The sequence below is a fragment of the Fistularia commersonii genome, chromosome 9, assembly GCF_037954325.1.
Source record: "Fistularia commersonii isolate RoL2024-O1a breed Wild chromosome 9, RoL_Fcom_v1.0, whole genome shotgun sequence".
Classification (NCBI taxonomy): Eukaryota; Metazoa; Chordata; class Actinopteri; order Syngnathiformes; family Fistulariidae; genus Fistularia; species Fistularia commersonii.
Window position 1 is genome coordinate 10,204,898 of NC_141292.1, and position 15,502 is coordinate 10,220,399.

At 41.5% G+C, this 15,502-nt stretch overlaps 1 protein-coding gene across 2 annotated transcripts in view; it reads right to left on the reverse strand.

Moving 5' to 3' along the window:
* Window positions 1–14,302, reverse strand: part of pde8b (phosphodiesterase 8B) — a 54,064-nt gene extending 39,762 nt beyond the window's left edge. The window contains exon 1 of one of the 2 annotated variants that reach the window (XM_086152410.1): window positions 14,175–14,302. In XM_086152410.1, the coding sequence (XP_086008536.1) occupies window positions 14,175–14,225 (51 nt within the window). In that variant the 5' untranslated portion in view covers window positions 14,226–14,302. Of the gene's footprint in view, window positions 1–8,466; window positions 8,853–14,174 lie in introns of those variants that run through there. The other variant, XM_086152409.1, reaches the window with a different exon arrangement.
* Between the last annotated feature and the right edge of the window lie 1,200 nt (window positions 14,303–15,502).

Consider the following 15,502-nt stretch of genomic DNA (forward strand, 5'->3'; position numbering starts at 1 on the left):
TTATCATAGCATTTTTTGTTCTGAAGCTTTCAATGTACATCAAAAGGATTATTATTAGGATACTAAAAGTCATATTAGCATATTGTGGGATGATGTCACGGCAGGAGAACTTATCTCTTTCATTCATAAATCATTGCGTTGAGACATCACTGGGCTCAACTTTTATAAATGATGAAGAGGGCTTGGCTCATAAGGGATCAGTGCACATTTAAACATACGCAGCGAAAAACAAAAAGGATCAAATGGATGTACTTTGGTCAGAAAATGAGACGCTCACAGTCAGACTTCTACAGGATGGTCGTAATAACGCGTTCAGAAAAGAAGAGGGGAAAATCTATCTCACGATAAAGTGCCGGACGACTTTCTCTACACACCAACTCAGCAACTGGTCAGCTCAGAGGGCTCCTTTGTTTCAGACTTTATACAGTTATGACTATATAAACCTTTAGCATCACTTGGACCCTCCATCGGGCTGCCTTCCCCCTCGGTGTAACTTTAATTCATTCTTCCGTCTTTGTTTTTGTGACGCACTTTGTAATGTTGGCTGTATAAATAAACCGTTGCCGAAGAGGCCGGGGACGTCGTGTCTCTGTGTAAACGCCGCAATGATAGAGACGAAACGCCATTTTCACGGGGTCGGTTATCCTTCAGAATGCAATAAACCTAACAAAGTTAAGTGTGTGTAACGTATTCTCCTGGAGGTGTTTTGAATGTTTTATGCTGATTTGAGACGATAGAGGCGACAAGTGGGTTTACATTACGACAGGAGAACAAAAAGGGTTTACATTTCAGCGCCGCCGCTGTCTCGTCACCGGGAGAAGGATGGGGATATTTCTCACCGAGGCCTGACCTAAATGTCGCTCTGACATGGAGACTCGGGCTGTCGACAGAGCACAAATCACCATCAGGTCCTCTGATGCTGTGCATTATGTCATTTCTTTTTCCCATCTCAGTGGTGCCACGCCGCTCGGAGTATTTCGTGCGCCGCCACATAAAGGCCCAGCGGTGAACTTTCATTTTTCCGGATCTCGGTGCAAAAACGAGTCCTCACAACACAGCCAGAAAGAAGCGTTGTGTACGATCTCATCGCTTATTTACTTTCTGGAGTATGAAGTAATTGATGAACTCACAGTGATTGACGAGAGACTGGAGAATTCACGGCAGCCAATAGGAATGAAGGCTGGACTGGAGACACTCGAGGCCCCAGAAGAATAATGACTGCCACGGGGAATTTAAGGGCCAGATCTTTATTCATTCATTTCCTCTGGCTCACAGGCGCTGGAGCCAATCCCAGCTGATATTGGGAAAGAGGTGGGTCACATATAGAGACATTCAACCACTCACATCTACATTTACCCATTAACTGATGGCTATTTATAGTCTAGCTGCAGATTGTTTTGGGGCTGTAGGAGGAACAACAGAGAACCGAAAGAGAACCAAGGCATGGGAGCATGGAGAGAACACAAAGATGGAGCCCAGTCGGTTTTGACCAGACACTGTCTTGCTGTGTTGCTGTCAAAATATTGATACTCAGAGTTTTAATAGCCTGCCTGTTCAGGAACTGGAGAAAAATGCACACTCACACGCACATGCAAAAGCACAGCACCTATCTCATTTAGTAAATATATTTATTCCTATATACTTTAATTATGTTACCTCTATTGTGTGAATGTACCTCACTGCTGCAACAAGTCAATATCCATCCATCTAACTGTTTATATACCTATCCATAGGACACGAGTGAATTGGAAATAAAACTCAATTAACACTACAAAAACAAACAAAAATGCAAGGGAAAACACAATTAACTTACTATGCCTTATCACTATAATTACCATTGAGAAATGCAAATAATTCAAATTAATACATAAAAGAAAATTTGTGTTGCTGACACAAAAATACATATTTATCCTGATGAAAATTCAGGAGCATGTTTCTCCACTCAGCACAGAAAAAGCACAACGCCTCATTGAAATTCCGACTGTGCTCCGGTGGGATGACACGCGTGCAAACACACACCTACAGAAGCTTCCATGCTTGTAAATAAATAGTCCTGTGCAACATTTAAACTGTTTTCCACTTCACGGCGGGGGTGGGAGTGAAGACATCCAACTTCAGGGTGTCTCACACAGAAAAGGTTTTTTTTTTCAAAATGTATCTAAAAGATGGACACTATTCATTTGTGGGAACTGTACGATCATCAGGTTGCATGGAAATGCCATTTTCCTGCAACGTACAAACTTACAGTGGGTTTGCTGTGGAGCTTCAGTGCGCAAAGCCTTACTTAAAAAACCATAATGACCTATTTAAATGCATCGTTTGACATTTTATTTGACAAGCTGTTCTGCTATTAATGGGAAACGGGTGTTAATGTGTACAATAGCAGCCTATTGATGGTCTATCACCATGCATGATATAAAATGATGACAAATATATCGCACGGTGAAGCTGATAACAGTTAATTAAGAGTTAATGAAGTGTTAATGGATAGTGGGGCAGGATGTTTTTTGCCTGAACCTGATGGTCCTCAAGGGGTTGATAAAATAACGCATGTTGTCTGGTGGTTTCAGTGGCTACACCTGCACCCGTCTGTGAAGAAGTGTCGAGACTTCAACATATTTGTTTATGCAATACAGGTGTACTAACACCTAAAAAAAGGCATGGTCCTACAGTCCATAAAAAAAAAAAATTAAAAAAAAATAAAACTGGGTTATTTAGATTTTATGCTGGAATTCTTGCTCTATCCACTTCCAGAGACTCTAAAATAGGTGTATGATCAGTGCCTCCGGCTAAAAGTCTGCTTGTGCAACAGTTCAAAAGTTGCGTTTCATCCCTTACTGTTTTGCCTGTTTTTGAACACAGAACCAATATTGTTCGTGGATGTGAACTATTGCGCTTCCAAGTGTGTGTGTGTGTGTGTGTGTGTGTGTGTGGTGGCTGTGAGGAGGATTATAAATGCTGAAAAAACTGTCAATTCATGTTCCGGCCTGTATATTCCTATAAGTCACTGTGAAAGAAGACCTGGAGGTGTATGTGTGCTGGCCACCAGCATCAGCTCCTTCACATGTGACTGCGAACACGCCGGCTGCACTGTCCAGAGGGGTAAACAGACCACTTGTGGATATAAACATGTGTCTTCACGTATGTGCATGCATCCACACACCGACACACATGACAGCGTGACCGGGACCATGGCGGATTATGGAGGTCCTGCAGGGAGAGGGTTTTAATAATATATAATATAACTGATTCTCAGTCAGTCCTAGGAGATAAACCAACAGCTGATACACATCACATACACATACTTTGGCTGTCATGATTGCAAAAAGTCGATAAAATATATTGTATTACGTGAACATTTATGATAGTTTCAATTACACACTGTGATTCCTCTTCTCTTCAACACTGGAAAATGGTGTAACAGTAATCAATCATACAGAGCAACAATCTCCTTAGCATAAATAAAAACAAATTGTGTTAAAAAGGCACTTAGTGAGCATGATTGTTGTTTTATACTACACATTAAAAATAAAATGAACTATCTGAAATATGGAATTTTGACCAGGATAAAAATAAAGTGAATCATACAACGAATACAATTCAGAATGAGAAGAAAAAAGGATATAATCATATTCATAATCAAGATCAACTGTGTGTTGGCAAGATTTTTTTAAAGGTTTGTCCAACATTAAACTTTGCGCTTGTATTGTTGATTTTTTTTTACATTCAGTGTAATTATTTATTTAAAAAAAAAAAAAAAAAAAAAAAGAAAAAACACATGGCCGAAGGGGTTAATCCGCCAAGCGGGTCTGATGAAGGATCATCTGCTCCAACACTTAACAAAATCGTATCCTCCGGGGTTCCGTCGTAAATAAGAAAAGCAGTGTGTTGCATGCTCCCATCATGGGTTGTCTGAAAGTAAAAAGTCCATCGACCGTACCAGGATACGTGTTCACAGCCAGCTGCGTTTGCCGTCTCGCTGTCGAGGTCCTCTATCCAAAAGTGCTCAATAAGAGCCGTCATGGCAAGGAGGCGCTTTCACTCTGTTTTTGCTTGCTTTTCAAAAGCTGAATGTCAGAGGGCCTTACATCTATCCCTGCTTTTATTTTCGCTGGTTACATGAACCTGACAAGAGATGTCTTTCAAGGTTGTGATGAGAAAAGCATATAAGAACGAGACTTTTATTTCCGTTTAACTTGTAACTTTTGTCTGTTGTCATCGAAAAATAGGCCAGACCTATTTCAGATTTATCCAATAATACAACTTAGCCAGTTGCTAAATTATCTTCATCAAAATTTCAGCCCGCAGGTTCAATCACCATATTTTACCAAGATTAAATGGAGTTATTCAAGTAATCTCAGGCCAATCCCGGCACACATCGGGTTACCTGCAGGGTTTAAACTGCACCGATCACCTGTCAATCACAGAATCCAATAGATGTCCAACCATTCACTCACTCATTCATGCCTTCGAACAGTTAAGACTCTCCAATGAACAGAACCTAAAAGCCCAGTCGGCTGCATGAGTAGGTCCCATAAATAACAAGGAATACGGAGAAATAAGCAGCAGTCTTTCAAATTAATTTTAAAATCATGAAGAGATTCAATGCTTGCTATTCCTGATTATTGTTATTATTGTTATTCACTTCTGACTGAGAAAAAAGCAGGGTACTTTTTTATTTCTTTATAACCAGATCCAGTTACTGACAAATATAGAGGGTAACAGGGGTGTTAACAGATGCAGAGGTATGTGTATAAATGAGATTTTATATATATATATATACACACATATATATATATATATATATATATATATATATATACATATATCCACACATTCATATTTTTCCCCAGCTGTATAAGCCCTCCTCTGCACCCCAACAATTTAAATTCAAAGGCCACTGAGCCCAAGGCAGGTGAGCGGAGAGACAGTTCTTTGTCCCCTGTGCTGCATCTTGTGCGTTGCTTAGCAACCCCCCACCCCCATATCCCCAACATCTTGCCCTCACGCTTCTACCCTGATTTGCGCATAAAGTTCCAGACCAGGGCATGGGAAGCAGGACTTTCTGCGCATTTGACAAGTGAAAAATAATGCAAATGTGTTTATTGTCTCATGCTGTAGAAAAGTGGCACGGTAATTAGGATATTAGGAGGTTTGAAAACTTTTCTTTACACGCAGAGTTGAACGCAACCATTTGAGAGCGTGTTTTCACTAAAGATGCTGATACAGTGCCGGTGCGAGAAATTGGAAATGCTCCTCCAGGTATGGCTGGGGAGCAGGGGACAGATGTCTGAAACAAACAAAACAAAAAACATAATTCTTAAATTTCAAAAGAAAACTTAATTGATTTTCCACCGAGGCTCTGAAGCTTTTGTCTTTGCATCCATCCTGCTGGAAGACAATGAGCCTCGAAAAGTTGTCACAACTACAGCTAAGCTCTCTCTCTCTTCCTGCTAAGCACCGTGACAGCAGCAGAGGGTTGGGAAATATTTTGACAATGTTTTATGCTCAAAATAGCTTTTTTATCATAAAAAAAAAAAAAAATCACAAAAACAGTATTGCCATGGCCTCTCTCTCTCTCTAGCAAACAAATAATTCACATTCTTTTTTTTTCTTGGTAATTTCAATGTTAAACTGCCACAAAAATGGACCCCAAAGACCATTGACCCAGGTTCCCACGGTTACCAAATTCCTGGAAAGTTTTAAAAGTAGCAATGTTTTTCAGGTTGGGGTTTTAGTTTCTCATCCCACTCCTCACAAATTACTCCTCCTCTCTCCTCTTCCACTCCTTCTCACCCTAAGGCTTATTTTCTCCACTCCTCCACTTCTCCCTTCAAATCACCAAGAACCGCATTATGGAGGAACTACTATCCAGCTGGAGTCTTGAAGAGGAGCTAATGCAAGGAAACCTTACAGAAGGTTCAGACAATGGACACACACAAACACACACACAAAGACGCAAATAAAATAAATGCCGTCTGTAATCTGTAACCATGCTTTTTTTCTGTAATACATCGCCATGGAAACAGTCAACAACTGTGACCTGAAGCGTCCAGAATTCGAAAACACGAACTGCGGTGAACTCGGCTAGCTGTTTGTCCGTGATACAAAGAGATGAATTGGTACCAGTGCCCTCCTTTGTGTGTGTGTGTGTATGTGTGTGTGTGTGTGCGTGTGTGTGTGTGTGTGTGTGTGTGTGTTGGGGGGTCACTACAAGTTTGGAAGGGCGGTTCGAAAAGAGTCATACCAGCTTTCCAATTAAGCTATTTTTGGCTTTGTCGAATACGCTACGAGGGCATTCGGCCGCTCAACCAAGAGTCTGCTCTCACCTCTGTCGCTCATTATTTCTCCAGCAGGATCACAGAATCACGCAAACACACACACACACGCACACACGCACACGCGCACACCCAGCAGGATGCTCCTCCATCCTAAATCCAGGGTCATGACATACTTTGATCAAACCTCTCAAATCAGGTTTGTTCAAAAAGGTGCATGTTATTTCACAGTTGCATCACACATGCACCACCCAATCTGGGGAAACATCATCAGGCAGAGGCGCCAGCCATGCGCCCCCCCCCCCCCCCCCCCCATATCTCTCTTTTTCTTTCCTCTCTGTTGCATAAACAAAGCCTGCAGTTCTGCCAAATGGTCATAGATTTTTTTCTCTTGTCAGGTGACTGTACTTCAGAGAAGATTTAATCCCTCGAAGAAGGGGGGAAAAAAGCATTCTACAAATATTTAGCTTTTTTAAGTGCTAAATGAGGCGAGAAGTAATGAGAGAAAACTTGGTGAAGGACAGCGTTAATCAGACACAACATGCTGGGGCCGATGAGAGAGCAGAGCAGCAGGCCACATCTGCCGCTGCCTTCACTGACTGCTGGGAAATCACAAAACCTGCTTGCATTTTTGGCTGAGCTTGAGTGACCTGGTAGATTTTAATCAATATAATATGCTCTGATCCAAATATGAATAAGTGACTAATGCGCGGGGAGAGGGTTTGTTGTGTTAGATGACATGAAAAAAGGAAAAATTCTAAATTACGGTCTGCATTTGTTAAAGTGGTGCTTAATGTTTGAGGGTCACGACATCCTCTGCACAAATGTATTTATCTCCCATTTCCCACTTGTCTTCTCAGTAATGACTCCTATAACCATTGGTCATTTTTAGTGCACTTTTTTAAAAGGCATTTCTGACTGCCCTAAATTTCTCACTCATTCTATCTAATCATCTAGTAAAGTTGCTTTATTCAACTTTAATCATCAATTTTCGCTTTCAACAGCACCTCTCTCTCTGCAGCTGTTTTTAGAGTTTCATCTGGTGAATAAAAGGCATTTTTTATGCATTTTGTAAACATGATATCATGATGACTTTGAGCTGAGGTGCACTGCCAAATATTTGCATTACAGAAAATATTAAAACTTCTGTGCATTTACTCGATTCAAGTTAAGATTTGGGGGATCCTGCAAGGGAGGGGAGGTCGTGGGTACAGGAACTTTTTACGCATGGCAGGTGACTCCCTCAAAGGATCACAGATTAGCCCAATAATCAGAAAATTCATTAAATCTGCATTCCAGAAGTGCATTTTTACATGCACCTGCCAACAGGTGATAGGGGGTGGGGGTTAAATAACTAAAATATTCTGGAGCTTAACATGTTCCCATTATTCTGAATGTCAATCATCTCTTATGAGTAAAGACAAAAAAAAAAAAAACTCAAACAAGTCAACTAACGAATGAAAATGTATAACAATTTGCAACAATTGAAAAGTAAATCAATAGTACTCTGGTGAGACAACATTTGAACTGTATGAATACATCACCCAGATCTTCATTCAGTCATATTACTGAAATAACACAAGTAGCCTCTTAATGATGGGTTACAGAGAATCAATGATGTATTCATTAAAATATAGAAATGAGTTCATGTACGTGGAAAATTCTAACCTCTGAGAAAGGAACGTTGATCTAAAATATAAAATATAGAATAAAAAAATAATGGAAACATAAAGTAAAGGTTTTTTATGATATCTATAAGACTGTTATAACCAAGTTACCCTACAAGTTGCGTCATCTCACGGGCAAAACTAGACAAAGTGACAGCCAGCGGTCGTTGTTTGCGTGCTGATTGAAATTTGACAGCGATTCTCTTCTCAAACAGAGAGAGAAAGAGAAAGAGAGAAAAGAGAGAGAGAGAGAGAGAGAGAGAGAGAGCGGTGCAGCATCCTGTCCGACCCCGCAGTCATTGCACTATAATAACGACTGTGACCTCCTAATGGCTGGATGACGGCCGTGAACGCAACCAAGCACTTTCGGATCACCGGGGAACAACTAACCAACAGCAGCCAACCAGGAGGAAGAGGCAGACGAAGAAAAGGATGGGGAGTGTGTCTGTATGTGTGTGTGTGTGTGTGTGTGTGTGTGTGTGTGTGTGCGTATACGTCCACGCAGCGTCGTGTCACCGTACCTTGACGCTGGTGTGGCTGGTCTGCGTCTCGGCCTCGATGCGGATGTGCCCGCCGCTGTTCTCCTTCCGGTCCCGGTGCGAGTTGTTGCGCGAGTGGCGGCTCTGGTAGGTGATGACGGACGGGATGCTCTCGGCCGCATCGGTCTTGATGAAGAGCCCGTGGAGCGTGGCCGCGGTGCCCTGGGAGATGGTGGTGGTCTGGTGGGGCGAGTTGGACTCGTCGGAATCTCGACAGTAGATCACGCCGCTCTGAGAGACGTGGATGCTGGGAGCGCAGCCCATTCCTCACGCGGCGGCGCGCCTCCGGAGCCCCGATCCCAGACAACGAACGCTCGGGAACCGCCGTCCTGTCTGCCGCAGCCGCCCGCGTCAGCCGGCATCGGCGGCGGGCTCGGATCGCTCTCTCCTCCGCGCACCTCCGGTCAGGCTCATGAAGGGTGTGTGTGTGTGTGTGTGTGTGTGTGTGTGTGTGTGTGTGTGTGTTGGGGGGGGGGATGATCGTCCCTCTCCTCAGCCTCTGCTACTTCTTGGACGTCGGTATCATATTCACGACGGACTTTAACGTGGAGCCGACGGCCCGCCCCGCCCACTACGTATGATTGACAGCTCCGATTAATTAATGGACGAGTAGATCACCTGGCTGCTCTTCATCACCTCTTACATCCGGCTTCGAGTCAGCGCTCTCCCTCTGTATTCTCTCTCTTTATCGCTCTATGTTTCTCTCTCACCCCTCCCTCCTCGCCCCTTCCTCCGAGGGTCATTTAAAGCTTCACTCTGTTGAATCAACATAATGCTGTCAAGTACCGGAGGAGAAACTACGGCGGCCCGGAAGGGACAAAAACACTTCGCGTAACGTTCACGCAAACGCGCTATCTATCTCGCTGTACAGCTCTATGATAGATAGATAGATAGATAGATAGATAGATAGATAGATAGATAGATAGATAGATAGATAGATAGATAGATAGATAGATAGATAGATAGATAGATAGATAGATAGATAGACAGACAGACAGACAGACAGACAGACAGACAGACAGACAGACAGACAGACAGACAGACAGACAGACAGACAGACAGACAGACAGACAGACAGACAGACAGACAGACAGACAGATAGATAGATAGATAGATAACACAGTCTGAGACAGTTACCTTAGTGCAAAAATTACTTCAATATCCTTATATTTGAGGATATTATTGTAGCGTATTAGTCAGGGATAACACCTGGTTGACTGTAAAACGTGCGTTTAATAAGCAATAGCTGTCGTTGGCCAGAGCCACGCCACACATGACTGCAATACAACTGACTGTTTCCGCGCGATTCCAGGTTAAAATAAAATTAAAATTTCACACCCACAAAATTCCCAGCAACCCCAAAATCACACAGAAAACAAGCATCAACATACTGTAAGCCCCAACATTCGTGACTCACTATATTATGTTATTTTACTTGAATATCCTCTGCCTGTGATTTAACAACATCAAGTGTCATATAATGACTTTAAGACACTTTATAGTCTTGACTTGGTACTTAGACACTTCATAGTTTATTTGTGTTTCTGATCCCCCCCCCCTTTTTTTTTTTTTTACAATTTTCTACTATTATTTATTATTGTTATGTTTTTCTTGTAACTCTGGCACAATTTCCTTCAGGATAAATAAAGTTGTACTCATTCTTATTCTCTTATTCTTAAATTCAAAGGTGTGACATGCTAGGCTACTTTGTGAAATACTTAAAAGTTCATTTAGAGAGATGCATTTACACAACACGTGGTCAAATGTGTCCATGTGACTATTTAAACAGACAACGCATGTTCAAATGTGGCATCGTGAGGAAAAAAGAAATAATGATAAAATGATGGACCTCGTATTCCATGAAATGTTTTTTTGCACAAACAGCAAAAAGGCAAAGCACCCTGATGGCACGGGGTTTACCAAGAAAACTAACGCTTGAAATGAATCGTGTTGATATTTCGGAAACATTTCACAGAAGAATATAATATCGTGGCAGTGTTTCACGTCATGCCACATTTTACAAAACACAACATTTCCATTCATTGTATTTAAAAAAGGACACGCAGACATTCAGTATGCTCCTGATTTGGACTGAGACGTTATCCTGCTCTGTTTGACCCTTCAGGGCTTCCATAATAAACACTTCAGAATAACACTTACACACACACCTCTCTCTCTACACTTGTTTAGCGTTGGGTTTGTTGTCGTCTGACTTTAAATAAATGTTCACAAAAAGAATATTCATGCCTTCATTATATAAAAAAAATACATATATTAATATATGTCCATTGGCGTGGAAGGAGTTAATGGCAGCGATTGTTTCATAAACACCTCCAGTGCAGACTGGACTGGCTCTGAGGGTCAAAACACAAAGTCAAATGTAAACACTGAAATATGAAGAGTTATGGAAATGAAAAATAAATAAAAATTAGATGAAAGTCTCCATAAGTCTGGTCGCCTATGTGTTAGTGGGCATATTGAGTGGAAGGGGTGGGGTGCAATGAAAAGACAAGAAATTAAGCTTATCTCAGACAAACAAACAAATAAATATAATACAGTGTTTGAAAAAAAAATATATAATCATAATTAAAAAGGTATGACTTGAGAATTAGAAAAGAATTTACTGAAGATAAAACATGCTGATTTAAGGTTACAATAGTATCTGGAAAAGAAAAAAAAAAGGGAAAAATAAGCATATCCGCCAGGTCATACGGAAGCTAAATGAAGACCTTTTTTTAATAAAGGGTAAACTTTACACTTTCTTGACTAGGTGATTTCTTGTTTTCAATGCAGCAGACCTGTGGCAGCAGCTATCACTAATGCTTCTGCACAGCCTGTGGCCTCGCTGCTCCACTCAGCCCTCTTTCACAGTTCAGACTTTTATTCTTCTTCATTCACTATCCAAGCTGTCATCATACTATGGAGAATAAGCGATTACATGTTTTAAAAAAAAGTAATAATACAGAGAAACAACGGCTAGCTATTCTGGGAGACAAAGTCAATGAATTACAAGATAAAAGTCTCTTACAGAGAAAACCTTGGACATTTTGATAAATTTCTCAACAGATGTACTTTGATTGATGTAACATTGGTAAGGATGTCTATCCTCGCCGCTGAATCGGATTAAAAAGCGTCATCTGACCAGCTGATCTACTGCAGGCATCAGTATCAGTATTCAGACCAAAGCTGAAAAATATTTCTCAGCTTGGTTTGTGTTATCACATAACTGTGCCGCTTTACACTTAAGAAAGTGTAACACACACACACACACACACACACACACACACACACACACACACACACACACACACACACATTTCAACTTAAATGTGCATTGACAACATCAACAACATTTCTGATGAAGGGGCTGCAGCCCAGCTTTACAGAACTAAACCACCACAACACACCGGTGGAAACACCAGGCTATTCAGTAGCTAAAGAGCAAGGGTTTATCACTGGGAGCTGCAGATTAAATATATGCTGGTGGACACAAACACACCCGCAGATTATTGGGTGTGACATCAGGGCATGTGTCGCTAAATAAACTGATAAAAGTTCACGGTAGAGGCTATTTAAAAAGGAGGATACAGAGCATGGCAATAAATTTAAAAAAGAAAAAAAATGTATACACACTGTGTTATGTAGTTAAATGTGAATATTTATTGTCTGCATCCAGATCATCTAGATGCGACTTGTTGTTAGTTATTGTTGCTTTTTTTTTCTCTTCTTTTTTAAATTGTAAAAGTCCGAGCAGCTAACTGATGGAACTTTGCTAACTTGGTAGACGGTATAGCAACCCCGCCAAACCCCCCCGCCCACAGGATTTTTTTTTTCATTTTAAAAAAAAACTTAATGACCTTAAAAATCAATCGATCAGTCAGTGAGACTCTAATATATCTATCTCGCACTGCCAAAACAAAAACCACCAGACGGATTGGACTGGTTTTCTCCTCGGGTTATTTCAGATTTCTAGTGAGTGTTAACAACAGCCTCAAACAGAATACCGCTGTGGACACAAGTGGCAGGACCAACAACCAATCGGAGTAAAGAAATGCCTGACAAAAAGAGACAACCAGAGCTATGCACAGCCAGTAAACAGACCACCTGCTGCACACAAACGCCATCATGAATCCATAAAACACGTGTTTCAGATCATCTTTCAGAAGCACATTCACCCCCGGGTCAATCAATCCCTTTCAGCTGTGGTGGGGCCGGAGCCTATCCCCGCTGACACTGGGCGAGAGGCGGGTTTAACCAGTACCGGTCACCTGTCAATCACACTGCCACATAAAGCGACAATCAACCAGTCACCCCTTTTTTCACACCAAGGGACATATATGTTCTTGTAAACTTTGAAAGGATATGAATTGATACAGTTCTTGGAATGTAAAGTGTATTTGAAAAGCTTCTCATTATGCCGTGTGTGCACAAAGACACACACGGACACACACACACACACACACACACACCAGGATATTTGTGTTGTGATCATGTCTGACACCTTATAATGATAATATACATGTACACACACACATATATATATATATATATATATATATATATATTCGCGTGCACACACACACACATTTAAACATAATGCATACATAAAAACTAGTGGAATGTTTGTTCATATATGGTTTCAGCTAGGCCTCCAGGGGCAGCACCTCACCAAAACACATTTAAAATGTGTATCACAAACTCTATAGGAAATATTTACCATTAAAAAAAAATAGCCATATTTAAATAATACTTTAAAAAAAATAATTCCACCAAACAGGCTGTAAGCGACCGACAACTCTCCCAAAATGATCTTCCCTCAAAGTCTGACAAACAATAAGCAAATCAGGTGAGAACATGAAATGAAAAAATAAATTCAACGTTAAATCTATTTCAGACACTTTCTGTAAATCAGCCACAAATGAAACAAAATTGGGGTGGGTGGGAAAAGTGCATGAAAACAGTTACAGGAAATCACTACTACTTCTACCAATAATAATAATAATAATAACATCAACGGCAATGATGATAATGTTTGACTAATCCAGCTTTCTCATACACGCTTGGATGTCACTGAAGTGACACTGAAATGCCTGTCAGCATCACCCCCCATACACACGCACACTCACAGTTTACCTCCATGAGCTGCACCTCCGTGCAAGGAGTGATTCACCCCTTCACTGACTTCACCGTTCACCGACTCGAATCATCAATAAGATAACCGAGTTACAATCAATAGCCAATACCAAAGTGTCAATGACTTTTGACATTTGTGATATCCTGATCCTCAGGCGCGCTTTAGGGCGCATGTCCGTTGCTGCCCCCCCACTTCCACGCCCACGCGCTTCCAAAACACGCGTCGGCGTGTTTTCTTTTCTTTTCTTTTTTTTTTTTTAATTTGGTTTTATTTTCAATCTTTAAAATAAAACTCGCTTCTCCTCCTCACCCTCCTCTCCTGTCAAAGTGCCGATCCGCGTCGATCCGGGTTCGCGCCTTCAGACAGCGAAACCGGAAATACTTTTCAAAATAACAGTCGGGTGAATCTGAAGGTCATCGGGGTTCCGGTGATACCGCGGCGTGTTTTCGTGACACGCGTGGATGTTATAGCTGCGAGCCCGCGGCCACTTCCTCGAACTTTAAACAAAGTAAACTTAATAAAAATAATATTTTCCATTCTAAGTTAGGAGTCCTACCTTCCGCGGTCCGTTGGCCGAAGCCCCCTCCTCTGCTGGGAGTCCACTCATGTCAGCGAGTCACGGAGTTGTTTCTTTCTCTTTTTTTTTTTTCTTTTTTAAAAATCTGACTTCAGCCACGAGGTTGGTGTCACCACCGTGGGTGGGTGGGTGGGGAGGGGACAAACACGCACGTACTTTCCCGTGCGCGCCTCCTCCGCGGGCCTGCGCGCCGAGACGCATCCGCGCAAGGAGGAGTCGGCGGGCAGGTAAAAAAAAAAAAAAAAGGGAGGAGTGGGTGGGTGGGTGTCACGCCTCGCCGTGGAAAATCCACGTCCACTCACCTCACACCTTCATCCGTAACGTGACGTAATATCAGATTTCCGTAATTCTCTAATTGACATGTTTACGCGCCAAACCGCACAGCTTCTTCAAAACAGTCACAAGTGGTTTTACTTTTATGATATTGTGGTATTTCTCGACAAAACTTGCTTTCAAAGTGGCTTTTTTTTAATTTATAGAGGAATTTTGATTTCAAATTTTTACTCTTAATTTTCCTGCATGGGTGATTTTGATCCTGCCTCGCACTAAAAAGGCATGACAAGCCATGTCGGGGTCAAAGATAATTATTGGCACCTACTTTGCATCTCTGCTCTTGGATTTCACGACAAAATTTAAAAAAAAAAGTCTATCGATGATCTGGTCCTTGATTTTTTTTTTCTTGTCTTGTTCACTTGGTGCCCTCCATTGGCTGGTTGCTGCACCCACACCCGTTGATGGAGAAACTCACCTGCTCTGAGTATCCCTGGAGTTGGTGGTAATCACCCAAACTGCAAGTGGCGACCCCTATCATTTAGGAAAAAAAAAACAGACATGACATCAATACCATGTTCCAGTGTTTCCCAACCACTGTGCGCATTAGTGTACCGTGAGAGATGATCAGGAGAGCTTTGGAAAAATGCCTACTTTCACATGATTCACCATTCAAATATGAGTACCAAGTTGTTAAACTCATTGCTGAATCCAGAGATATTTATACTACCTGCCTGCAAAATCATGATAGAAAAAAATGCTTGTCCCTTGCGCTGTTACAGAACTAGCCCGTTTAATTCTATTTCACCCAAAACATTTTCGATATATTTATTTGGCAGTGTGCCGTGGGATTTTTCAAATGTAAAATATGTGCCGTGGCTCAAAAAAGGTTGGGGAACACTGCCTTATGCCTTATTCTCAGGAATCCCTGTAAGCTTTTACATGGGGATGGATTCATATTCACTTTCTCATTTAGTTTGTATTTATTACAATTTACTAAATACACCACTGTATAACCATCTATCCATCCATCCATC